The 26,505-nt window shown below is 61.2% G+C and overlaps 1 protein-coding gene across 5 annotated transcripts in view; it reads right to left on the reverse strand.

Annotated features, from left to right (window-relative positions):
* Positions 1-26,505, reverse strand: part of ITPR1 (inositol 1,4,5-trisphosphate receptor type 1) — a 209,359-nt gene that overhangs the window by 46,015 nt on the left and 136,839 nt on the right. For all 5 annotated transcript variants that reach the window (XM_045199754.3, XM_053929774.2, XM_053929775.2 and 2 more), the window contains 5 exons: positions 25,890-26,022; positions 24,103-24,293; positions 4,295-4,475; positions 2,631-2,884; positions 905-1,105 (listed from right to left, as the gene is read on the reverse strand). In XM_045199754.3, the coding sequence (XP_045055689.1) occupies positions 905-1,105; positions 2,631-2,884; positions 4,295-4,475; positions 24,103-24,293; positions 25,890-26,022 (960 nt within the window). The remainder of the gene's footprint in view (positions 1-904; positions 1,106-2,630; positions 2,885-4,294; positions 4,476-24,102; positions 24,294-25,889; positions 26,023-26,505) is intronic.

Consider the following 26,505-nt stretch of genomic DNA (forward strand, 5'->3'; position numbering starts at 1 on the left):
GGGGGCTACCGGGAAGCTTGCTCAGACGTCTGGGGGGCTTTCCCCACAACCTGCTGCAGTTTGGGGTTCCTCCGCACCTTCACTGGGACGGCACCCTCTGTCTCCTCAGGGGGACGGGAGAGGAAGGTGGACCCACCAAACCCCGGCCCCACGTCACAGTCAGCGGAGACCAGGGGGCTGCCCCTCCCGTACGTCATCCTCTGCCCAGAGTGAGGGTCCCGGGCTTGTCCCCCAAGCAGCCTAGTGCGTCCTACTCCCGCGGCTGCTGGGTTTAGGACCGGCCACTGAAGCCCCGGCCGGCCCCCTCCCACCAAGAGGGAGCTAGAATGTGAGGTAAAGATCATTCTCACGGTGGCACCGAATTGAAAAGCCACGGAACCTAAAAGAGGCCACGGAGAAGCAGTGACTCCACTTGGGAAACCAGGGGTCGCCCCAGAACCCCGCGGCTCGGGAGGCCAGGGCCAGGACAATGGGTCTTCCTCGTCTCTGACCGTCCACTGTCTCACGTGCGGCGGGCCTTCTATTTCGTGGGCTCAAACCCCCTGCCACTGAGCAGCCACTTTGGGTCCGTCACAGCATTTGACATTGGGCCCGGGCTTCTGGATTTAACCCCAGCTTCCACATCTCTCCCCAGTCAGGTCCAAGTTGGACACTCGAACCAAACCACGCCAGGCCAAGAAAGGATGACGCCACCACCAGTGACCAGGTTGAGTCCCGGGGCGTAAAGAGCACCGGAGTGCCTTCCTTCCCACTGGAGAAATGGCTTCCGTCCCCCGAGTTCCGACGCCCACCGGCAGGTGCCCCGGGACTTCCGAGCTGGGCCCTGGTAACAGCATTGCCGAAGCGACACCCTGGCCCCACCTCCCCGCCCTGGCGCCCCCTGCCTGGGAAGGACCGCGCCCACCTGGTTCTCGTGGCATGGCCCCTGGCAGTACTCGGTCAGGCTCTCCAGCGTCTGGTTGATGAGGGCCACGTTCTTCTCGTTGATGTAGAGCCCGAGCAGGCCCAGGCCGCCGGTCGTGCTGCCGCAGATGCAGTCCAGGAACTGCAGCGTCTCACACACCAGGTTGTAGTTGGTCTTGTTGTTCTGGCACCGGAGGAAGTTCTGCGACCGGACGGGGCAGGGGCGCAGAGAAGAGGGAGTGGTCACGGCCTGCTGTCCCGACAGCTCCAGACAGGAGGTACCCCGAGGGCGCGGCGGGTGTACCCGGAGACGTAGCAGTGGGCAGAGCGGGAGGGTTGGCCCCCGTCAGCACTGTGGCGGGGTCCCCAGGGTGATGTACATGGGTGCAGAGGAGGCGAGCTCCTCCAGGACCACCTACTTCCGAATCCTACAGCCTTTTCGAGTCCCCGGTTTTCTCTTCCCCACTCCAGCCCGCTGCCCTCTCGGCGGGTGGGACGCTCACAGGTATTTCCAGAAAAGATGAGGGTGTGGTCTGAAGGCCGAGTGCCCCGAGCCCAGGACTGGGGACAGTCCATCACAGAGTACGCTGTGACGGACAGGCTGGCTGATGCCCAGCACACAGCAGGAACCCGGGTCACCGAGTGTGGCCGTTTCCGTCATTAAGGAAGGGGCTGGGGGAGTGCATGAGTGTGTGTGTACACGCAGGTGTACATGTGTGCAGGCAACCGCGTGTGCATCCCCAGGTGGACATCCCCAGGTGAACTCGCAGGGCCAGCAAAGGACTCGAGCGCAGGCACGTCTCACACAACACAGCGAGCTGCCTGCAACTGCCTTGGCAGCAGAGTCCACTTCAGTGACGAGGGGGGTCTTTGCCAGAGACGCCACTAGCCGCTTCTCAGAAAGAAGCAGGAGTTAACTGTAAACAGTCTTGTGTGTGGTTACCAAGGGCTCGTGCGTTCACTGTCCAGAAAGACGTTCTCAAAAGACCGACCGAAGGTGGCCTCTGAGCTGGTCACGGCACGTCCAGGACACCGACCCGTAGCCACTGAGGACGTGGTGGGCGGTCCCCACGCTCTGTTTGCTACAGGGCAGACCCAGAAACAGCCCTGACACCCAGCAGCTGGGAGTGAATCAGCTGCCGGGCACCCACGTCACTGGGCGCTAAGTGACAGACACAGACGGGGACTATGGGGGCTGAGGCGGGGGCTCTCTAGGCTGCGCTGCCCGGCACCTCTGCCAGTGGGGACACCATGGGGACAGGCACACCCTCTGCTGTTGGGCTGCCTGGGCACGTCCTGGCTCTGCAGGGCCGAGCGTGGCCCCTGGACTCCAGCCCCTCTTCTGTGAAACGCGGAGGGCAGGTCATGCCCAGGACGTTCCCAGCGAACCCTGGGCCACTGCCACCACTGGAGCAGCACAACAAAGCGAGCCAAGGATGTTGGGAGTGATCAGTTCAGCAAACACCGTCGAGCACTGCTTTGGGCCGAATCCTAGAAAGCCACGCACTCATGCACCCGACACTACTTAGCGCTTTGCACGCACCCGAGTTTGTAAGTCTGCCGTGTTACCCACCCAGCCCCCAAGCTTTGCCTGTGTCCACGGCTCACAGACACACACACACTGTCCTCAGTGCACCTGGAGCAGCACGGCGCTGAGAGCGACAGCACGGGACCCGCCCCGTCCCTGCGGAGGGAGATGCAGGGAGAGGGCCCCGCTGGGTCCTCACCTGCAGGTCCCGGTTGTGGTTCTCGCACAGCAGCTGCAGGAAGCGCAGGATGGGCTGCATGATGGTGACGACCGCGCTCATCTCCAGCTCGTCCTTGGGCTTATCCGCCGTGGCCTGGGCGCCCTCGCCGGACGGGTAGTGGTCGTCGGGGTCGGCCTCCCTCCGGAAGGTGGCGAAGGCTTTCTTGGTGGCAGCGGAGGCCTCCAGGAGCTGCTCGCGGACCTCCTCTGTGATGTGGGCCGAGGGCTCTTTGGCTGAAACACAAGCGAGAGGCCGTCAGTGCCGCAGGTCCTCGGGGGCACCGCTCGCCAGAGCCGAGAGGACATGCAGACACACGGCCCTTGCATCCGCCAGGGATCCTCCCAACTGCTCTCAGGCCTTGGGCAGGGTGACAGCGGAGCCAGGCCCAGCCGGGCTGCTTGTGCCTCTGCCCCCCATCCAGGCCTGCTCTGGGCCCGGGGTGGGGGGGAAGCCCTGCATACCCCACGCAGCTGTGGCTCTGGGTCTCAGTGATCTCATCCATCAAATGGGGAAGCACAGCTGAACTGCGCCCAGAGAAGGCTCCTGAGGGTCCTCAGCACGCCGACAACAGGAACGGTTGTTGGGTTGTGACAACCGCCGGAGTCCCTTGCTCTGACTGAGCCCTGGGGGGTCTTACTGTGCCCTCCGAGAGCCCTGTCAGATAACTTGACATTACGGGGTCAGCTGCAGGCCTCTGCAGCCAGAAGGCCCAGGTGGAACCTGCTTGCTCGACTGCCCACTGGCTGTGCGCCTTTAACAGGACAAGTCACCGGTCACCAGCTCTGAGCCTCCCTTTCCCAATCTGTCGAATGGGACGCCAATTCTGTCTGTTTTACAGGGCCGACTGGAGTTCCAGGTGCAGCGACACATACAAAGCGCTGCAGACAGTGCCTGGCTCCTGGGAGGCACCTGGTACACAGGCCACCTTCTCCCTCCCTCCCTCCCCGTTCCAGACCAGTGGTCACCAACGAGGCCTGCACTCGCCCTCGCCCCACCTGGGGGACTGTGTGCAGTATCCGGAGACGTTCTGGGTGGGGTGGGCTGCGGGCACCTGCTGTGCAGAGGTCACATCTGCTGCTAATACCCTCCAGTGTGCCAAGGCTGGATGCGCCGAGGCTGCGAAACCCAGTGACAACCTTAGAACCACGCCTCAGAGTGGCCACTGGCCTGCTCAGGCCATCGCCTGGGCACTGGCGGGCCTACCCCCCCCCCCATACAAGTGCTCCTTCTCTTAGACAGAAGCGACAGACGAAGAGCGTCATAAACACACAGTGTAGAGGACACGGGAGAACTGGCCCACGAGACAGGTGCGCCCTGTTCTAAACTGTGCGTCTTCCTCAGCCTCCTCTAACGTTGAGTGGAAAACTACAGGAAAGGATTACGTATGGATTTCCTGCCAGTGCAACCTGGAGTTTGACCAAAACTGCATATTAATTGGTTAAACAAGAAGAACCTCCGAAGCAGTGGGAGTTACGTAGGAGGAACTATATCACGAGCGCTTCATCTTCTGCTCCTGAAAGCCAGGTGCGTGCACGGTTTGGAGTCTAGAAGCCACCGGAGGACAGAAGGACAGAAGGAAGCAAGGGGCCGCCCCTGCGGTCGCGCAGACCAGCCGCCGGGAGGGCAGCAGGTGGGATGCTTACCTTTCTTCCGGGATGGGGCATCCCTGTCGGCCTCGTCATCTTTCTTTTTATTCCCCAAGTCACTGGTGTTCACAGTCACTGTCGCCTTGATTTCTTGCTGGGCCACCTTCATCCGGTCATAGAAGACCTTGAAGAACTTCTCCGACTTCTTGTCCTCCGTCAGCCGGCAGAAGAAGGAGTGCTGTGAGGGAACCCGCACACTCTCAGCGTGAGGCAGACAGCTGCCGACTCCCACCGAGACCCCAGTGCTGCCCAGGGCCCGGCGCTGGCCACAGGCCCTCCCCAACGGCCTGCATTTGGACGCGGCCAAGCACCGTTCTGCGCTCTGTCGTGCCCTGGCTCCCATGGCCCTGAGGTTTTCCTCGGAGCCGTCAAAGCAAACGGCGGGCTGTCTTTGCCAGACCGGAGTCACACAGGCCTGGGAAGCAGGCTGAAGGGCAGTGGGCAGATTGTGGCCGAGCAAAAGCAGCCCCCTACACACACACATGACTCCATTAACAGTGGGAACAAAAGGTGTTTTGGGGGTTACTGCACGGCCACCACTTGTCTCAGGGCTTCGGAGAGCCGCCCTGTTTCCAAGCCCTGTGAACATGCGCAGATGAGTCAGCCGGGCCCTGTCCCTACAGGCTCCCTGCAGACCAGGTTAGGGGGCCATGTCCGCGACTGAGACTACAGTGTGCGAGTGGAAGTGCCCGCCAGTGCCAGAGACAGTTCGAGCAGAGCAGCTCGGCACTGGCAAGCAGGACATGGGGCCGGAGGGGTCCCAACCCCTCAGGGAAAAGGGCATCTCAAACCAGGCCCTGCGGGGCAGGGAAGGGGGCACAGACACAGAAGCTCAGCACTAACGGGTAGTTTGCCTCTTGCTCGTCTCTGGCCCCACTGCAAGCAACGGTGCAACTGTTCGTGTAAAACACAGTATGGTGATTCGACTGCACCTACGCGCTCGCTTTGCACCCCTTTGTAAACGCCGCGCTGTTGGGAGCTGTTTACACAGAAACACAAGACGGTCGCTTCCAGAAGAACGGAACAAAACTCCAAACAACGTGCTCGCTTCTCCCGGTTTCAGACCCTCCCACTCGGAAGGGGGGCGCTACCCCACAGGAGGTAGCGCTTGGCTTGAGATCCAGAAAGAACTGAAATCTCACCAGCTTCTCGAGGCCCCCACCTCCTCCCTCTCTCTCTGCACCCCCCACGGAGCCCCCACGGTTCCACTGGCCAGCAGGCAACTTAGGTCCTCTCCGACCCTTCTTCTGGCCCCCAGCCTGTGCTCCTCTGGCGAGTGCCCGCTCCCCACCCACAGAGCACCGCTGACCTCTGCTCCCTCTCCACGCTCTCCTCACCTCTGGTTGCCCCCGCTCTTACTCGGGCTCCCTGGCTCTGCCTCTTCCCCCCCAGCACTCCCGAATGCCACCGCACAAGTCAGCCCTGTCTGCTGTTCAGTCTCCTCGTTCTGTGTGTCCCTGCGCCCTCCAAGCCCAAGTCTTCCGTGCCCTCCACTGCCCTTTATTTTCCTTTAGGGTTATTACTAGTTCATCCACCCACCCACTCACCTGCTTACCCACCCATCCATCCATCCACCGACCCTCTTACCCATCTACCCGTCGTCCATCCATCCATCCACCCACTTATCCACCCACCCACCCACGCACCCATTCACCCATCTACCATTCGCTGTGCACCTGTCATGACCTGGGCACTCTGCCCATCACAGAAGACACAACAGTGAGCAAAAAGGGCCTGATGCTTGTCTTTCCCCTCTGCCTCAGGCACACGAGACCCTCAGCCTGGGCCCTGGGAGTCTCGGAGACCAGATGCTCTGTGGTGACGGCAATGGCTGCCGAGGTGCAGGCCCTCCCCGAGGGCTCTCTTCCTGTGCCTGGGATGAACTGAGAGAGAGTTCGCGCTCCCCAGGGACGCTCTCTTTGTAAGTTACGAGTGATCACGGAACACTTCCGACCCGCTAGGCACGGTCCACATGCCTCAGACACCCTATCGCCTTTACTCCTCGCAGCCACCCCACGGGGGAGGTGCCGTCATTGGCCCCGCATCACAGATGAGCAAACGGAGGCTCCGAGAGGCGCAGTAACGGACGAGTCATTCTGCTGGGGAGCGGTGGACCCAGGACCCAGCTCCTCGGTCCCCATGGCTTCAGCCTCCGCCCAGGCTCCCCGCCACTCGACTTTGTCAAGCACCTCTCACCTGAGCGAGCGCCTGTGGAGCTCCAAGCACCATTCGGCCTTTCGTGCCCCCTCCCCTGGCACCGCCCCTCACCTCTGGGCTGCACAGTCACAGACCCATCTCACGGCGCCGCGCAGCAGTGGGAGCACGTGCGCACAGGCCTTGCCTCCCCACGATGCCTGCTGGACGGGCTCATTCACATGGGCTCCCCACAGCCTTCCCGCTCGCGAACACCTGCCAGGGCCGGGGTCACACACTGTTAGCAAAGCCTCTGTCACACAGCAGCCACCGCAGGTCTTGTTGAGTCCTTTACCTAGAAACCAGTGACAGCGATCAAGACCCAAAGGTCACGAACTGTGACCCGAGCGAGCCAGCGTGCACAGGGAGGCTCAGGAGCCTGGGCACCTCACTCACCAGCCACGTGATCTTGGGCAGTTCCGTGAACTGCGCTTGTGCCCTGGGCTCCTTATCTGAGAAACGAGACTCCTCCCACTGGCCCTGCCTGCAACCCAGGGAAGCTGGGGACCCATCAAGGGGGTAGTCAGGGGCACAATGCAAATGCAGGGTGCCCTGCTGTGTCTCAGTACCCCTCTCAGAGCCTGACGGGTGGTCCACTCAGGTGCTGGGTGTCGTGTGATGACCGGAGTCTAGTTCCTGTCCCCAAACAGCCAACGCTAAACAATCCAGCTGATGCTGAGAGGCCAAGGTGGCCTCTGAGCTCCCAGCAAAAACCCACCGCGGAGCCGTTCCTAACACCTGCCACAACGGCGGAGGTTTCACGAATCCCGCTGGGTCCCCCAGGCTCCGTCAGACACAGAGAAAAGCAGTTTTCCTTCCACCTGTCCAAGTGTCCTCTCCCCGAAGGCCAGGCATAAGCTCTTTCCTGGAGGGACTGTCCCAAACCTTTCACATGAACTGTTTTTTCCAACATTCTTAACCACCCCTGACGTCAGAAGTACGATGCATGAAAAGCGTCTAATAATGAGTAAAATGGGCATTAGGAGTCAAACTCCCGGTAGAAATGGTCACTTCCTCCAGTAAGGACGATTTTGCAGGGTTTGGCGGGTTTTAACCAGCACACACTGGAGCTCCGCCCACCCACCTCTCCGAGCCTGTTTCCTGCTTTCAGGAGGGGAGATCCGGGAAGTGACAATGTGACCTGGTCTGGGATGGGGAGGCACCCACATCCCAACTTCATTTGCCTGCAACTAGGGTAGAGGACCAGGGCAGCCGCACTCGGGTTTATCTGGTCACTGGGCTCCCAGGAAGGTCAAGGCCAAAGCAGTGGATCTTTACAACACTGTCCAAGGTGAAATGTTTTTTGCAAGCAGCAAAATGCAAGCAGTTTAATGGGAACCACTACCCCCACCCCCTCTGCCTCCGGGGCCCACGGCTCAGCCCCGGTGCGGAGAGCCTGCCAGTCTGGCGAGCAGCCTGGGTCCCCCGTGTGGATCAGAAAGCACCGTTCCTCGTGTTCATCAACACCTCAGCCCACAGACGCTAATTCCTAAAACAGTGTCTAGGGGTGTTATCCTACCAAGTCCCTGAGTGTGTAGGTAAACTGTTGGCAGGAACAGCTCTAGCAACATTCAACAGCAAAACCAGGCAGAGATCAGGGAGGTAGGCGTCACTGCAGAGGACCCCCCCCACATTCTCTGGGTTCAATTCCCAAATTGGCTTATGGATGCCGGAGGTCAGTATCTCTCGAGAGGGTCCCTGGCAGCTGTATGTCTGTTCCAGTCACAGACAGGAGAGAAAAGAGCCCTCCGAGAGGCCAAGGAGAGCCATGGGATGTGAGCAGATGCCAGCCCAGCCCTGGCCCGGGCAGCAGGGGGCCAGGGGAGGGGCCTGCTCGGGAAGCTGGCTCACGTGCCGGCAGGTGGTCGAGCTGCCCAAGTGCGCGTGAGGCTCCCAGGAGAAAAAGGCAGGACTCCGCAAAGGAGCCTGGTTAGAGCCCCAGCAGGCAGACACCTCAGCCCATGAACGTGCCCTCCTCCGGAGAAGAACGAACGCCTCAGGAGCACGTCCAGGGCTACCGAGGATACCCGCCAGCCTCCGAGGGTGCCCTCCAGGGCTGATGTACGATTCAGCAGAAACACTCAGGCCCCGTGTCACCTTGCCCACAGACTCACGTTAGTGTCGGTGACAGGGGCCACAGAGGCCTTCTCAGCCAGCTCCTCCTGCACCTTGAGGCCTGCGGGGACAGATGATGTAAGAGGTGTGGGGGTGGAGCCCTCGGCAGCAGAGTTGGGTCCTGCCGAGAGCCTAGCGGGGCCTTCGCTGTGGTTCCCCTCGTGACTGGGGGGCCAGTGACTGACTGGCACAGGAAGGAAAGGGTAAGGACTCTGGTCATGGGTCTGACTTCCGTCCTGTGTACCCAAGGGACATTCACCAGCACTGAGGACGTTTCTTGCCCCCAAAGGCCCACGGCTCCCAGCGCGTTCAGCCCCTGCTCCCTGGACGTGAGGCTACGCCTTGGCACCCTGTTCTCTGTGCCTGTACAGAGTGGTGAGGTCAGAGACAGGGCCCTCTATCATGCGACACCACGGGCAGGCTGACAAACGGGGGTGACTGAGGGACAAGGCGGTCTGGCCAGGCCACGGATGACCGGGCAGCCTCAGCATCCCCCTCTGGGAGGAGGACGAGCGCCACCCCAGAGGCCGCAGGGTGGCGGTGGCAGGGCTTGGGGCGTGGCGTCTGGCGGGCGAGTCACCCCTGCCACTTGCCCTCCCTGCTCTCCCCGCCACCTTCCCATGGTGCCCCGACGGCGCACACGAGGTCCTGGCTGACGCCCCCAGAGCACTGCCGATGCCGGAGAGAGGGGCCCAAGCCAGCTTCTGAGCAGGCCGTGTGCCCGAGCCACTGTCCAGTGTCTCACTGTGATCACGAAGCCTGGTGACGCTGGCGAACGTGGCGTCACCGATGACCCCAAGCCGGAGGGACCACTGCGAACCTGGCGGGCAGGCTGGACACCGAGATCTGCAACGGCACGCAGATCTAGAACAATGGCCACGCCGGGTCTGTCCCGCCGCGCCGACAGCCTCGGCGGGCGTCGTGGGCCATGAAGAGGCCGGGCGGAAACACGCAGGAGGGAAAGCCCTGGGGTTCTGTTTCCAGGGATGTGATACCTACGCGCAAACAAAATACCTCAATGGGAAAAACAGAGCCAAACAAACCGTGACAAACCCACTTGACCATGAAACCCGAAGGAAAACAAACATGCCCTGGCCTGCCTGGGGCGGGGGCGGGGGCGCCGGCTGACGGGCAGCGGGCCGTCAGGCAAAGCAAGTGCCGCCCCTCAGTCCTCTGCTCAGCCAACTGCCCGGTCACGTCCGTCCGGACCCCGAAGGATACTCTCTGGGACTTGCAGCCTCATGGCCCCGCAGCCCCTTCCCCCCAGCTCGGCAAGGAGGTGACCTAGGGTAGCCTCCCAGCTAGTGACACGTGTCCAGCGGTCATTTCCTGCCCCCCAGCCGCTGCACTCCAACCACATTGGCCTCTTCCAGCTCCGGCAGTAGAGCAGGCTGGGCCAACCCCGCGCCTGCACGCCCTTCACACAGCGGTCTCTTCCCCTCTGTCAGGGCCCAGAGCAAACGGTGCCTCCCCAGGGAAGCCTACCCTGACCACCCGGGGGGGGGGAGCGGGGGCGGGGGGGCTCTTCCTCACGCTTCTCCCCTGTTTGTTTCCTCGTTAGCTGGTGGAGGATGCACCTCGCTGGCCGGGCTGTGAACTCCTGGGGGGCAGGGCCTGTGTAGGACTCATCCTTGACCATATCTCGGCCGTCACACGGCACCAGGCACCTGGCAGGTGTTCCCTAAATATCTGCTACCTGAATGGGTGCACACTAGCCCTGGGGGAATTCCAAAAACCTTCACCCAACTCAGGCTTTGCACCTTTGGCGAATGAACTTTAACCCAATAACCAGGAGTCCCTGTCGTGAATGCTCAGCCCTGCCGGAGACCAGCACAGGCAGCTGCTGGCCCGCTGACACTGGCAGTATCGGCTACGGGGCAGGAAGGACGTCAACTCAGGACCCGGCTCCCGCTGCTGGCCTGCTGATTGCAGGCTCTGGGCTGAGGACGCCGCCAAAACACATTTCTCAAACCCTGTGCAGCAGCGGCAACGCAAACACCCCTCTGGCAGTGATGCTGCTTTTAAAGTCCTGAATTTAAGGGTAGACGAGCGGCTGGGTGCCCGACGGTGGCAGGGCCAGCCCCTTCGAGGGTAAAACCCAGACACAGGAGCCGTGGACACACGGCAGGACAGCCGCGGCACTCCCACCCGGACCTCGGGGCCCTCAGGGCCCTCAGGGAAGGCGGGCAGGTTTCCTCTCTGGGAGGGAGACGTGCCCACACAGCTGGGACTGGAGCTGGTGTCAAGGTGCCTTAATACCCCCAGGGCAGGACTTGAGTGGCGGACAGTTTCCAGTGAGAAAACAGTCTCAACCGCAAAGCTGGCTCAGCTGGAAGTGTTCCAAAGGGAAAGTCCCTGCCGTTACTCACAGGGGAAAAAAATTACCTTCTTGGTCTGGAATCCGGGGACATTTCACACACATGTCTAACAGAAGTTAATAAGGGGAAGTCAGCTCGACTTTGATTGTTCGAACAGGCTTCTGCCATTAAGGATTGCGCAACTCTTGGGCAAGGCAGGGGTGGGTTTGGGGACTTTTGTTTTTTTTAAAGCCTGTCCTCACAAGAACTATGTTTTCTTTTCTAAGAACATGTCATTATCACCTCCCTACTTGCGTCTTTCGAACAGCTCTGCTTGGAGGGCCCTGGCCGCCGGCAGGGTGGCCCTCCCGGCGCTGCCACCCTCGGTTCTCAGAAAGGCAGCTCCACTTCCTGCCGAGAAGTGGCTGGGAGCAGCCACTGCTTTAAAAAAAAAAAAAAAATCCAGGCTGAGCAATTTTGACGTCCAGCCGTCAGGTGACACGTGTTGCCCGAGCTCCAGAACGATGGTGGGGAACAAACGTCCCCTCGTTTTCATGGGGTTCTGGTTCATGAAGTGCTACATGGGCCACCACCCGCCTGGGGGACAGGCACCGAGGAGGATGCAGGGAGACACAAACAGCATCTTCCTGGGCCAAGGCCACGGTTGGCCCCAGGGCTGTGGGATGCCCCGGGTCTGGGGCTGTGCAGTAGTGAAGAGCCGGCATGGACTGAGAGAGGGCACGGCGGGAAACCACACCTTCACCAAGACTCCCCTGACGGCCCAGGAGCCACACAATGGGACGTCCTTCGTGAGGAAGGAAGAACATCCTGCTTCCGTGGCAGGTGCCAAGACCATGAGTAGGTGTGAGGAACAAGGACGCTTACAGATCCAAAAAGAAAGAAGAGAAGGAGGAAGGGAGGGGAGCAAGAGCTCCAAGAGGCACCATGGCAACGTGCCGGCACCACCCCCGGCCACCCACCCACAGCCAGATTCCTTGCTGACGTACTTGAGGACGAGCTCGGAGGACTCAGCTCGGGAAGGTGAGCGAAGCAGAGAGCTCATTAAATCCCTTCCCAGCGACTCCCGTCTGCCTGCAGATCCTGAGCAAGGGCGATATAAATAGAAATTATGTAACAGCTCTTTGTTGATTCCCGTGTGTACCCAAAAAATGCAGCCTGACCTTGTTTTTTCTGAAGCGTTTTCCTGGGCCGGCTGGTGGAGGACTTCAATCTAGTTGGGCATCATCTTAAAGTTTAAACTGCAGGGTGTGGATTTCTAAGCGAAGGGAGCTCAGGACTCTGGCTGATTGTCCAAGTTCAGGACCCTCAGGGCCAAGCCCCCTCAGGCAGGAAACACCTACTCTCCCGCCAGAAAACAGAATCGTAAGAAATCTCATGGCTTCCTTAGCACGTTCCCCGAGATGTCAGGATTAGCTAACCCCCAAGAGCAATAAGATAGCTTCTCGGGTCTGTAAAGGAGGCCGGGGCAGTTCCACTCTGCGCACCAAGCTAACCGATGGTTTCTAGATGCCTCCAACATCCTCGGCTGTTCTCTTCCTTCTCAACAAGCAGGACCCCAGGAGGCCAGTGGGCAGCAAAGGCCTGCTCCTTGGAGACGCCGACAGGGCCTAGGCGAGCAGCACGGAGGGGACGCAGGCCCGGTGCTGCTGTCTGCCCACCAGGCTGGACCCCGGTGCCAGCCGGGGCTCCAGGAGAGCCCTCCCTGGGGCATCTTCGCCAGGAGGCTGTTTCCAAGGAGTGCGTGTCTGCTGCTCCTTTCTCAGCGAGGAGGGCTTTGCTGCTGAGGCCGTTTCTCCGTTCCCCTGTCTCCCCTGTGGATGCCACAGAGAGCTCTCAGAAATCGTTACCATGGGGAACTTCCCTGCCAAGCAACCTTCCAGAAAGGTCCCAGGTGCTGGAGAATTCAATGCCCTCAGCCTCGGGAAGGTGTACTTGTTTATTTGCATTTCAGAACATGTGGCTAAAACCCAGAGGACTTTCGCAACTATGATGCAAGGGTTTCGAATGCAAACATCTCCTGGGGCCGGGGGCGTCCCACTGGGCAGGGGTGCTGCGCTGCATGGCCTGAGGGGACCAGGCACCCCGCTCAGCACCCCAGGTCTCTCTGTGGTGGTTTCGGTGCCTCACAGCAGCCGAAGTGAAGACTCTGCTGGGCTGAAAGCGGCCCAGGGGGTGACCCCAGCACGCGACGCTGTGACTGTGGGACCCCTTCCTCACCAGGGGGGTGTCTCCACTGAGCCGGTCCGCCTGTGCCCCGGCCTCTTCTAAACTCCCGCGAGGAACACAGGCTGTGCCGCTCCGGGGGACAGTGCGGATCCGGCAGCAACCGATGCAGCGTCCTGTCCCCGAGTGGCAACGTTGCCAGGTAACAAATGTGGAAATCTACTCAGAAAACTGCGACAATATACAGCCTCCGCTCTTCTGCAGCTGATAACCGAGGGAGTGTTAAAACACCATGTTCTCTTCACACTCGGGCTTCGGGTGTGAAAATAAAATTAAACGGGACACTTCCTCTTGTAAACAGGAGACGGGCGTACGGCTCTCACACGCACCACTCACTGGAAACGGCACCGGGTCCGCGGCGGCCACCCTGCGCTCGGCCCCAGCCTGGCACCGAAGTCGGGAACCTCGGAGACACGCAGCTCTCTCCTGCCAGGGCCACGCGTGCCCCTGCCCGGGGGAAGTGCTCACGCCAAGGGCCCCAGTGGAGACCGAAGAGAAACTCACTCGCTGCGTCAAACTGAACCGGCTTCCACGGTGCGGGTCGTACGTCTACTTTTAAAACTCCCTGCATGGTGGACCCAATGACCAGGGCTTCCCACCCCCACGTGACAACGACGACGAGAGAGACTCTCTCTCCAGCATGCTCAGTGCCCCCGACACTGACCCACGAACACACAGGTCACGTCACTTCCTGTCCCCTGGCGTGGGCCAGCATCAGGAAATTGGCGGCAGCATCTGGTACAGGGAGGCAGGCGGATACGCAGAGAAGCCAAGAACTCGGGCTGCAGAAGGAAGCCAACTGGATGCGACTGCCCACTCGCTGTGACCCTGAGCAAGGAACCCGACCTCTCGGACCCTCTGCAGTGCCCACCCCCACGGGACCACAGGGACAGCCAACGGGACCCGCAGAGACGGCACCTGGCCCAGCTCCTGGCAGCTGTGCACGCAGACTTTGGCACTACTCACCATTACCTGTGGTCATTGCCCACAGGCGACGAGGGCACAGACCCTTTCAGGATCAAGGGTACTTCTCCAGGCTCGCAATGCGTATTTCCCCTGCGTGTAGATAAACTGAACCCCTGCATGTACAGAGGTCACCTTAGAAACGGTGACCGCCAGCAATGACACATTTTCCTACGTACATCACACCGCCACGTTCATATGCGGGGGAGGGTGCAGAGGCTGAAGGAGGGCGGCGGCCACAGACGGTCAGGGCTCCTGTTCACGCAGCAACGTTCGCCGAGCACCCACCACAGCACAGGGGCGGGTCCTGGAAGCCACGGCCCCTGTGCACGGGAGGGCGGGGGCGTGGAGAGGGGACGACGCGTGACCCATGAGTAAGCATGAGGAATGACATGCGTGAAGCAGCATGGTGAGCTGGGAGGTTCCCACGTGTCTTACCGAGCTCCCTGAACAACTCTGCAGAGTAGGGCTCTCGACACTCCTCCATGGAAGGGACATGGCAGACGGCAGTGTGAACTGCCTGGAGGCGGGGGTGGGGGGGCTATTTCAGTCATGTGGGGGTTGGGGGACAGGGGCGGCCAGTCTTAGCACTCTGATGACCCATGGGGGCAGGGAGGGCAGCTCAGTGTTCTGCAGCCAAACCGCAGCTCCTCCCTCCCCGCAAGGAGGCCTGTCTGGACTGGTGGGCCGCTTTGGGTGTGTCACGGAACCTCCAGGTGCGGCCTGCCTGGCTCACTATAAATCCTAAGTGGATGCAGACGATCCCACTTCCGGCAGGCAGAGTGGGCACAAGATGAGGTCCCGGGGGAAGCAAGAAGACTCAGTGTGGGTGCTGAGTCCACGGACAAGATGTGGCACAGAGCAGGGTGTGTGGGGGCGGGGGAGCCACTGGGCAAGCCTGGGGTCCTGCTGACCGAGAGCAGCCCGGTGGAGACCGGCAGGGACCAGCACAGCAGCCTGGAAATGGGCAGGGGCAGAGCCAGCAGCGGCACCTCTGGGGGCTGCTGATGTAAGTGGAGGCTGGGGCCGTGGGGTGGAGTAGTTCGCCCAGGGGTCTGGGGGAGAAGCAGACAAACAGGCTGCAGAGCAGGCTTCAGCAGCTCTGCCGTCGTGGATTTGACGGTGAGAGCCACAGGGGGCGAGGTGCTGGGCGCTGGCCAGGCCTCTGCAGGAGGCAGAGGAAGTGATGCAGAGAATGTGCTCGGGGCCAGCTGGTCCCACAGGGCCTACTCACAAACTCTGCAGCCTCAGTGGCCTGGACGCCCGGAGCCTCATGCGCAGCCACCCCGGGGAGCTCCGCCTTTGCGCCTTCCAAATCCGTCCTGACAGCTGGTGAACGGTCGATGCACACACCCCAGCTGGGGCAGTGAAGGCAAGGGGAGACCAGCCCCATCCCCAAAAAGGAAAGAGAGAGCAGAGCCCTCTCTTTCCCGAATTCCTATTTGTGGGCTGAGTGAGGGGCCATGTGTCGTGGGACTCAGGGTACTCGGCACCTGGCGAACGTTTGCCTAGACCTGTCACTGCCCTTCCAGGGGTGAGGGACACAGCACAGACGGAAAAGCCATGGTTCTTTGCCTCAAGCAGCTTAACACCTAGAAGCAGAGCTCCAGCAAGCACAGGGGCCGGCAAGGTTTCCTGCCAAGCGCCAAATGCTACGAAACCACGTGAGGCGTCGGGACCTGGGTTCAGCCACGGCGACTGGGGCGGGGCCCGCCCCTGCGGCAGTGCTGAAGGGACAGGCCTGGCCGTGCTCCAACACAACTTCATTTACAGAAGCAGGTGGCGGCCGGGTTTGAAAGGCCAGCCAGAGCGTGCCCAGCCCTGGACCTCTCGCCAGCAGCCTGGGCCTGTGGCAGGAGGGAAGAGCAGGGAGGGAGGCCGGTCTGGACTGTGGACCTGAGGGGACACGGCAAGATGACAGCTCCTCCGGCCACTCATCCAAGTCTTTTCTGACCTTCTGTTCCAGCTTCTCAGCCAGACTTTGGAGACCGAGGAAAACCCCAGGTTTCCTCTGAAGACGTCTCCTTTGCACACTGATTCCCGCTCGTGGACTCTGCAGGAAGGAGGGGCACTCCCCCCACCCCTTCCAAAGACCCTGGCCCCCAACCGCGGCGGCCTGCTGCAGGGACGGGATGCAGACACACGCAGCCGTGCACTCTGCCTGAACTGCTGGCCCGGCCGCTCGGGAAGGAAGCAGAATTAGCACCAGTTTTCCAGCTCCTCCCAAAGGTGAGCCGGGGTCACGCGTTCTCCTCGGGCTACCTCTACTGGACGGTGCCTCTCAGGAGCCGAGAGGGAAGCAGCCACAAGGCCTGCGCCGACAACCCTGCACTGATCTCCTGCGCCGCCGTGCAAAACCACGTGCCAGCAGGCCCGCGCGTTCCCCAGCGCCAGCTGTCCCCGGGCGGGCGGCGGACCGCCGGCCGTGCTTCTCAGGGGAGCCTGTTCAGGGCGCACGGGAACTGATCACTCCGAACGCTGAGTCGCCACCTCGAAATCTGGACTCAGACGGGTGACTGTGAAGACCCGTTGTCCAGTGACAGGCAGTTTCCCGGGGTGGAGAGGAAGGACACGGTGCGTAAATCCACGGAGTTGTTTGGACCAAAAAAAAAAAAGGGAAGGAAAGAAAAAGGCCAGGTCCAGGAGCCCTGAAAACCCCAGTGATGTCGGTGTCCCCCCAGAACCCCGGTCCGTGTGCGCACCCTGGGCCACAGCCGAGGCCTCCCAACCGCGGCTCCTCAGGGGTCACATGGACTGTGCGTGAAAACGGCACGGGACTGAGCACCCTCCGCACCCAGCCCGCTGGCTCGCAAACCACCACACAAAAGCACAGTATCAGAAGTTGTTATTTCTGACAGAAAGCAAATTTAATAAAATGTATTCCCGTTTAACTAATAAACACTTTATTAATACAAATCACCACCACATGTTAGGACCTTTCCGTGACCCCGAGGCACTTCTGTGAACCCCCGTGTCCACCATCCCAGGACGCTGTGGGGTGGGCCCCCCAGCCAGTACCAGGCCAGGAGGCCCAGGACGAGCCCTGAGGTGGGCCGGGTGGAGGCAGGGCCTGACCTCTCCCCACACGGTTGGCACTGGTGTCGGGGTGTCGGCAGGCCATGCACTTCACCCCACGTGACCCTTTCTCCCTGCAGACAACTGAGTCAGGGAGGGGCTCGCTTTCCTAGGCCTCATTTTCCAGGTGAGAAAGCTGAGCTGCAGACTGCCCCGCGGAAGCCCAAGGTCACCCAGCTGGCAGGGGCAGAGCTGGGGTCCGAGGCAGGTGTTTCCACCCCGGGGGCCGTGCTCCTCCCAGGGCCGCCGCCCGCCCTTCTAGGTGGGCTCCTGACCCTGCACCACCAACTCCTCGGGCCTCAGCTGAGGGTCCAAGTCCCCAGGGGGGCCTGCTGGCACCAGCCACCTGCTTCTCTCTTCTTCTCACGCCGGTGGCTCCACCCCCCCTCCACAGTCTTCTGACTGCACGGCTGGACACACGGCTCCCACATGGACAGAAGCCCAGGTCAGAAAGCACCACGCAGGCGTGACTCATTCCTGGCTGCCCTGCCAAAACCAACACCCTTTTACGTAACTCGCTCACACACCAGCCCTTCCCTCCTCCTCCTCAGGGTGACTGCCTAGCAGATGCAGGCTGATCTTCCTCACTCACTGGCCCTCCCTTTCCAGAGAAGGGAAACCAAAGGCCTCTCCGCCCACGGACAGGGTCAGAGGCAGCTGGGCAGCGTGCCCCCGCCCCTCGATGCTGCGGTACCTTCTGGAAGGGGTGGGAGGTTCAGACTGCACGCCAGCCCTCGGGCTAAAGTTGGGAGCCAACCTCACAGACTGAGCTTGTGGTGAGGGCCGGGCCAGTGGACGGGAATCACACTCTTGGGGCCAAATCCGCAGGCCGGCTTCCTCACCACGCACTTCCCACGTGTGCCAGGCCGAGCTGCGTACGTGCGGAGAAGGTGGCCCGGCTGGGCGTGTCTGGAGGCCAGCCTTGGCGCGGGATGGCCGTGGGCAGCCTGCTGACACGTCCGCCGCGAGTGCGTCTGCCGCCGGAAGCAATTAGTTCAAAACACTCCGAGTCCAGTCCCCGATTTGCGGTGAGGCTCTCCACGGTCCTTGGCACATGCCCCCCAGACACTAATGTGCTCTAGGATGCCCTGGGCCCCGCTCCCCCAGGCGAGAACAGCCCTGCCCTCTGCAGGGAAGGGGAAGCGAGGGGCCGTCCTCCAGGTGCCAGGGCGACGGTGCAGGGGGAGGGAACACAGGGCCCGGGGAGGAAACACAGAGCCCAGCAAGGGCTCGGGACAGAGGCGCCGGTGCTGAGGCTCACAGCTCCCTGTGTGCAAAAACTAATCTAGAAGCAGATGCTTCTTTGGTAGCCCCCCCTTGCTGCCAAACTCTGAGCAGAAAGGAAAAGGCCCTTCTGGGGGCTGGTAGGAAGTGGGTGGCACCAGAGTGGGGGAGACACGCCAGGAGTGACTCAAACTCCATGGCTGCCCGATGCCACCTGCTCCCAGGGACCTTCTCCTTGTTTCTGGAAGCAGAGGGCTCATCACTCAGCCTGAGCTGTTCCGAGGGCATGCAGGGGGAGACACTGGGGACGACAGCCGTCCTTGGGGGTCCCTGTGCTCCGAGAGGCCAGGGCAGGGACAGAAGGCGCTGGAGGGTTTGGGGACACTGTCCCCAGGAGTCTGTTATGCCAGGTGGGGAAGTGTCCCTGACTCGGCTTCTAGGCATTCCTGGGTTTCGGGTGAGGATGGGTGGATGACAGGGAAGGGTGCCCAGTGCGACTGTGCGTCGTAGCTTCGGATCCCCGACAGCTGCGCCCTCCACGGTCCGGGCAGAGACCTTCTGGAGTGAGGAGCCTAGGCTCCCAGCGACCTCGTCCCCAGGGCAGGGTTGCATTTTCACACCCCGCCCAATAGGGGAAGGACAGCAGCCGGCACTTCTGCGGAGATGGGGCTGGACTCCCCGGAGAGCCACGCTCCCCCGCTGTGGAGACACAGCGTTTCCCTTCCTGCACAGGCAGCACCCAGCTTGGGGCCTGACTGGTCCACAGTAGGTGCTCCATCAGTTCTGAAGCGGGATGTGGGAGAGCGGTCTCCAAAGGTGGCCCCACAACTCCCTCTCTCTCTCCACTGTGTGTCCCCCGTCCAGAGCCGCGCGGCCGTGGGCCTGGCTCTGACAGCAGAATGCAGCAGGAGGGTCGTGCTTCGAGCTGGGAGCCTGGACAGAAAGGGCTGGTAGCTTCCACTTCCTGCTTCTCGAACCACGACTTCCTGGATCTGAGCCTCATTGCTCTGAGACGCCCACACCACAGGGAGGGGCCGTGCAGGAGGGCCAGGGTGGCTGCCCCTGCTCGGCCCTCAGCCAGGAGCCGTCCCCGAGAGCCACAGGCCTGCAAAGGGCCATCCTGGCCATGCGGGCTCCACTATGGCCCGATGACCGCAGCCCAGACGCGACTATGTGGAGCGGAGGAGCCACTCTGCTCCCCCAGAGCTGGGGCCCAGTGAGACAGCGTGAGGGGGGACGCTGCAGACAGTGGTCGAGGTGCTTTGTCTTGTCCACGGAGCTCTGACCCGCTTCAGCCCCATCTTCGGAGGCCACAAGGGGTGGCTGTGAGGGACGAGAAGCTGTCCTGCATCACAGAACACCTGCCACCTTCCTCAGACCTCCACCTCGCCCTGAAGGACGGAGCCACGGCAAGCGGGGTTTCGAACCTTGGCTGTGCTGCTGGTCATGCGTATGACTCGGGGCGAGTTCCTTCACCAGCGTGTGTTTCAGTTTCCCTGTCTGTGAAAACCAGGAATCCACCGACGGAACGAGAGCACCGTGAAGAGGAAGCACCTTGTAACTGTTGGTTACCACCATCACGACGTCCTCCACTTTAGTTTTCTAAGTCACCGTACGGTAGAGCTGACTTTCTTGGTGTCTGACGGTGCGCGTGCTCCCACGGGCGGAGGTCAGTGTGGTCAGAAGCAGGTGCACACAACAGCGCCCCCCCCCCCAGCCCCCCGCCCTCACACCAGCACACGCTGGCCTGGTCTCTGGGGTCCTGTCCTTTTCGGGATGTCACGAAGACAGAACCATGCCGCGAACCCCCTTTCGAGACCAGTTTCTCTCCCCCTGCACCAGGCCTCCAAGGTGGTAAACCCAGAGCTCGTGCCCTGTGCCCCCCGAGCGGCACCCTGCCGGGCGGAGGCATCAGCACTTGTCTGCTCGCCACCGTTCCAGTAACGATTCTCGCAACCCAGGGATGACCTCGTCAGCAGAACCAGCCAGCCATCGCTCCTGGGTCCTAGAATTTGTGGGAAAACATCTGCCCGTTGCTGCGAGTCCAAGGCAGCCAGGGCCCCAGCAGGCCACACTTGCCCCACACTCGGAAGACACAGGGGCAGGAGCCCAGGTCTAGTGTCCCCAATCCCACATGAACGGGACTGGCAGGTGTGCATGTGTGGTGGGGAGGGCTCCCCTCGGGCTCCGTGTGCCACCCTGGGGAGCTGCCGAGAACAAGGGCCCTCCGGCAAGCCCTGCTCCCAGATCGGCGGCAGGTGGGGCAGAGTGGGCACCACACCGCCGGCAGCTCCCCAGTGATGTACCTTCCTGCCCCCTGTCACTGAGAAACATGGGTCTGGGGACGCCCACCCGACCTCAGACCCGGCTCCCTTCCTGAGGCTGTGGCCCACCAGGGGAGCAGGAGGAAGTGACAGGGGCCCCGAGGTCCAGCTGGAACCTGCGCCGTCATGGGTCACGGCTTCCCTGCAGCCTTCGCCCGACGCGCACTGACTCCCTGGCGGGTCACTGACGACTTTCAACCAGCAGCTCCAAAGCAAGATGAAACTTTGAACCGCCCCCGGAATGTCAGGGCGTCTGTCCTTAACTGGCCTCGGACGACCCGAGTCCACGTCATTGTCTCCCGAGGAAGGCGAGCTTGGAGCCAAGGGGGCCTCACAGTCAGCTCAAGGCTGGAACACATTTTCCTGGAACCATGGGTCTCCAATGACGCGATGGGCGAGGGTCAGACTCTCCCCTCCAACCCTGCAGATCACAGACGGGGCAGGGAGGGGAGGGAGAGAGCACCCCCAGCGCCATGTCCCTGTCCTGGCAGGGTGCCCGGGCCACCGAGCTGAGGCCCAGCCACTCCTGAGCAGCCCGGCGCCCTGGAGAGGAAACAGCTCCCCTTTCCGGGAGGCTGAGCTGCTGGAGCTCAGCCGTGGCATTTCATCTGCAGTCTGAGCATATGAGTAACAAATGTGTGAAAACATGAAACTAATATTCATAATTACTTTACAAGATAAAGAACTGAAGGAAAAACAGCTTCTGTGTGCCCGGCCACCCCCATCAGGGCACGCTGTGAAAACCACGGCGGCATCTCGCCAGCAGCCCAGCCCTGGGTGCTGCCTGCCCTCCACATGCCGCCTGACGACGTGATTCCTGGGTCTTCACACGCTCGCCATCCCGACTCGTCCCGGCCCTGGGAGCCCACGGGGGCGTCCAACTTCCTCTGCTCCCTCGGGTGCCTTCCGGCCAGCCCTTCCTGCCCATCCAAGGCCCCCGGCGCCAGCCTCCGGCAGGGCGTGCTGGGGTCTCCACTCACAAGATCCTGTCCCTAACCCCCGACCCTGCTGAGTTCTGTTCTCTTTTCCCACCCATTTTCTTCCTACTGAGGTATAACTTAGGTGCAGTAAGGCACGCCAGCATGGACTGCATGGCTCACCCACACAGACCGAGATGCAGAGGGTCCCCCGCACCCCAAAAGGCTCCTTGTGCCCTCCCAGCCAACGTGCTCTCCGCAGTGAGGACCAGGTCCTCCCTGGACCTGTTTTGAGTTCAGGCTCTCATCAGTTCGCTTCTGAACTGCTACTGCCAATCACCTTCCCAACGACCGACCGCCTGCCCTGGAGCCTGCCTTCCCTCAGCTCACCTGTCCTGCACCGCCAGACCCACGGCCCTTGAAGTACGGCTCTGAGGACCCTCGGACGGCTGCCCTGCGCTGCACACAAACCCCAGGCCACCCGGGTCCCTCCCGCCCCTTCAAGCCCCCTCCGCCACTCCACTCACCGAGAGGGCCAGTGTCTGCTCCGGGCCTCCCACGGCCCTGCGCCTCCTTCAGACCCTCACCCACCTTCAAAGCCCATCTCGTCCAAACAGCTTCCACTGGCTCCTCCACAGACGTCGAGTCCGCGGCATCGCCCTTACCTCCGGAAAGCCCTGCACGCCGCTCTCGAGACGCGGCGCCCGTGTGCCCGTGCACATTCTCGTCGCCTGCCTACATTTGTAATCCCTGAACACCAAGCGTCTGGCATTTCTCCAGTCGGGAACCCTTTAAAAGCCCGCAGGCAGGGAGGCCGTAACTCAGGGCTCCCAGCTCCTCGTTTGGCCGACAGAAGACACGAGGAATCACAGCCGTCAGCCACTATCAACACCATTTCATTAAAGACACGGGAGCTAAAAAACGTGGAGCAGATGTAATGCCAGAGAACGGCCAGCCGGTCCTTCGCACCGCGGTGCATCTGGCTCCCGAGGAACTCGCTGCGGCCCTCGTCTTCTTCAGCGTGGGGCCGGAGGACACGGGCACTGGCCAGCTAGGCCTGGTGCCCGGTGGCCCCGTGGCTCCCCGCAGAGCACCGTGAACACGGCGAGCGCTCGGCAAACATTCGGCTCACCAGCCTTGTTCCTGGGAACCACGCGGCGCAAAGACGAGGGTGTTTCTGCACTGCCTCACAGGGGCCAGCGTGGGTGACGAGGACTACAGGACACACCCACTCCTGGCTGGCCTCACGCGTGACAAATCAAACGGCCATCCCAACAGGTTACGACCCCGGTGCCCGCCTGACAACTAGACCTGCGGTGGGCCCGTCCCGGCACGAACCTCACCTCAGCGCAGTGCCCAGCAACGAACTTCCCGAGTGCGTGCTGGGGCCAGCGGGCCTGCAGGGCAAGGAGGCTGCGCAGTCACTTGTGCAGGTGGTTAACCCACGGGCCCGGAGTGCCCTGCAGGAAGAGCCGGCGGGGGCTGCCGTCCCACCTGCGCTCCCCGTGCCCCGCCAGGTGCCCTGGCCTGGGGCGCACCTGCCCGCAGCAAGACCTGCCCATCTCTAAGCTGCAGGAACAACCAAGACTTCATCAGTCCAGCCTCTGAACCCAAAGCAAGAGCAAGAATACCACGTCCAGTCTCATGTATACAAACATGGCTGCGTGGCACGCACACCATCTCCGTAAAGCCCCTATCACCACGCATGTCAGCGTGCACACGGCTCGGCAACCCCCGCGCAGCGAGCCAGCAAAGACGGAAGGCTGCAGGAAGAAGGGGCATTCAAACGTTTAAGGGATGAGTTTAACAGCCGTGTTTACACAAGATTCCCTAATGTATATGTTATTAAAAGTCATTGAAATCGCTCCTTCAAGGACTTCTCAGAATTCTAGTTTTTATTACTTTCAAACGTATAACCACACCTATCTCACAAAAAGCCATCTGCTCCTCTTTGGCCAGCCTGGCTGGGCGTTTCCCCGTCAGTTCAGAGTGGTTTGGTTGTGTTGAACGTTTCGGTTAAAAGGCAGGGAAGTTCACAGTCAGTAACAGCTGCAGCTTCTACGGACGTAAAGACGAACCCTGAACAGCCTGCAGTCGAACGTCCTTCTTGGTCACCCGGGATGAAAGCTGTACGTCCACTTCACTCCACCGTTCACGGCACACACTCCCACGAGCGCCCAGCGTGTCCCAGATCCCGGCCACTCCCTTTGCACATCCCAGCACCGCAACCGTTCGCAAACATAACTCACGATCTGAAGCCAAGTCTGACTTGCTACAGAATGGCCACAGCCAGACATCCACAGGGTCCATTTCTCAGGACGACGGAGCGCCACGCTCTAAGGAGGGCCTGGCACTCACACGGGAGTCCTGCGCCCCCTGGGCGTCTGGCTCCCAGCCCGGCCCCCCACTGCTGCTCGCAGGGGCGCCGCCCAGGCAGCCACGTCCCCTCCTACCTGTATGGTGGTGTTGCCTCCCTCCAGAAGCGCGATGGCCAGCAGGATGCTCTCGTGGAACACCCGGTCGCTGGAGGCGTTCATGATGAGGTCGATGACCAGGTTGGAGGCGCCCTCCTTGTCGAGGTGGCACTGAACCTCGGCCAGGCTCATCTCACCCCGGCTCACGGAGCTGGGCCCGGAACCTGCCCCTGGAAAGACGGAGCAGCGTGCTTAGGGACCACAGTCGGAGCGGCTGACACTTCCTGCTGCTGGGAAGGAAGTGTCAGCCACACTTACTCTGCACCCACACTTCATGCACTCGGCTGTTCAGTGGTGTTCCCTCTCTCAACCTTAGTGACTCTAATAGTCAGGTACTGAGTTACCTGCACAGAGGTGAAGCCCCCCGTCCGGAGACACGCCCCATGGAAGCTGCAGACATGGTGTTTGAACACACGCAGACACAATGAAGGATGAACAGTACTGTTCCAGCGAGAGGCCTAAAGCCACCCAGACAGCCGAGACTGTCGCGTGAGCCAAGCAAACAAAGGGGCCTCTCTCGGCGGTCTTCAGAGCGGAGAGACAGGCTTGAGAGAGGCGTGCGCCACTCGGGGAGTGGAGCCCGTGTTCGGAACGTGTCTGAGAGCTCGCCTTGCACGGTTACTGGCAAGCGCTGACACAACCGAATGGGGGGCAGGTCCCGAAAAGCGGAGACCGTCTCAGGGCTGATCTGCTGAGCTCCATCCAAACGCCACCTGAACCCCCACTCCCGACTGCCCGGACCCACTGTGTCTGCAGCACAAGGTGGGTGTGTCTTCTCCCCCATGGCTCCCTCTGGGAGCAGAGTCCGTCTCCATGCGTCCCCGCTGCCCACTTGGTGCCTCCCCGGGGCCTCAGGGACCTGCTGGATGACCTCACTGCGGAAAGTAAGGAGAAACCGCTTTTGTGATATTACGTCAGGACACCACGCTTGAGAGCCACTGGGAGCTTTGTGGGGGACACTGAGGTCCTGTCCCAGGGACAGCCTGAGAGCCCCTGGCACTTGGCAAGGGTACAGGAAACGGAGCTTCCCTAGAGCTCCTCGCTCCAGGCAGCGAGCTGACCGCTGCACCTGCCGAGAAACCCAAGATGCCTCTTCAAAGTCGCTAGGACAGACCCCAAACCAACACCCACAGCGAGTTCAGGGTGTCTGCAACTTCCCTTTGCCTGTAATTGTGCTTACGGTGTTTTGGAACACTTTTGAGGAGGGGTTTTGAAGATGTCTGCATGGGGTGTTGTTTTTATTTTGGGGGGTAAACTCCCTTAAGGGCTTGGGATGGCACATGGCACAGGCACTGGAATCAGATATTCCGGGTTCAAATGACAGGCCCGTCCCTAACGACTTCCATTCCCTCCGTTACACGGGGACACAACAGCACCTGCCACAGGGTCAGGCAAAGGGTGTAAAGTGCTAGGTGAGCCCTCGGCACAAGTGACCGTCCAAGAAACGGAAGCTTCACTGTCCTCACAGCCAAGGTCATCACCACTGTGTGGGAAAATGGGAGTCCCAATGACCCCAGGAAAACCTGCCACAAATTCAAGTCCCCTGAGTCATGGGCAAACGCCACTGAGAGGGTCCCTACGTGGGAACGAGGGGCAAAGGCTTGGCTGAGCTCTCACTGCAGGTGAGGGTGGACCAACGACAAGACAAGCTGCTGAGAATTCACGTGCACCCCACATTCACGGTCAGCTGTACCACGCCTGGCGACACGTGGCGGCACACTCAGCTCACACGTGCAGCCTGCCAGCACACCACACACACGGCCTACCTCCACCCCCAGGCTTGCTGGGTCCTCCCGGGGACAGCGGGCCATTGCCAAAGCTGGTGAGGCTCTCTCTTCTTCCTGCCGGTCTGACGTTTCCATAGTAACGGTTGACCAAAATTTGCCTGAGCGCCTCACCCTTAATTCAAACAGGATAAGGACATCAGGTTCGGAGTTAATGCACGACTGGCTTGCACGGGGGTACTCGGGGGCACGGGGATCGGACTCCCTTGTGGGGACACACTACTAATGACGGCAACGGGAAACTCTACAGTTGGCCCCCCTCAACGTGTTCTCAGGAAACCAGGTCATAAAGAAGGGAGCGATCTAGAATATTAAGTAGCTGGTGTGCTCTCTCCCACAGTGATGAAGACAGAACATTTATTTTGAAGAGCAGCTAACGACAACAAAAACCACCCAGAAAGTCCCTGTGGGGCAAGCCAATAAGAATCAGACACAGTGAAAAGTTTACAGGGCACCTTGCACAGAGTGGCGGAACATTGCTCATGCCCTGGGTTCATTCCCGAGATGCCAGGAAGCACTGAGATACCCCAGTAAGAGAGAGGGATGCAAGAGGGAGCTGAAAGCAAGCCTTCCTCACGGAGTAGTAGGTGGACCGAGT

Source organism: Desmodus rotundus, chromosome 8, assembly GCF_022682495.2.
Source record: "Desmodus rotundus isolate HL8 chromosome 8, HLdesRot8A.1, whole genome shotgun sequence".
Lineage (NCBI taxonomy): Eukaryota > Metazoa > Chordata > Mammalia > Chiroptera > Phyllostomidae > Desmodus > Desmodus rotundus.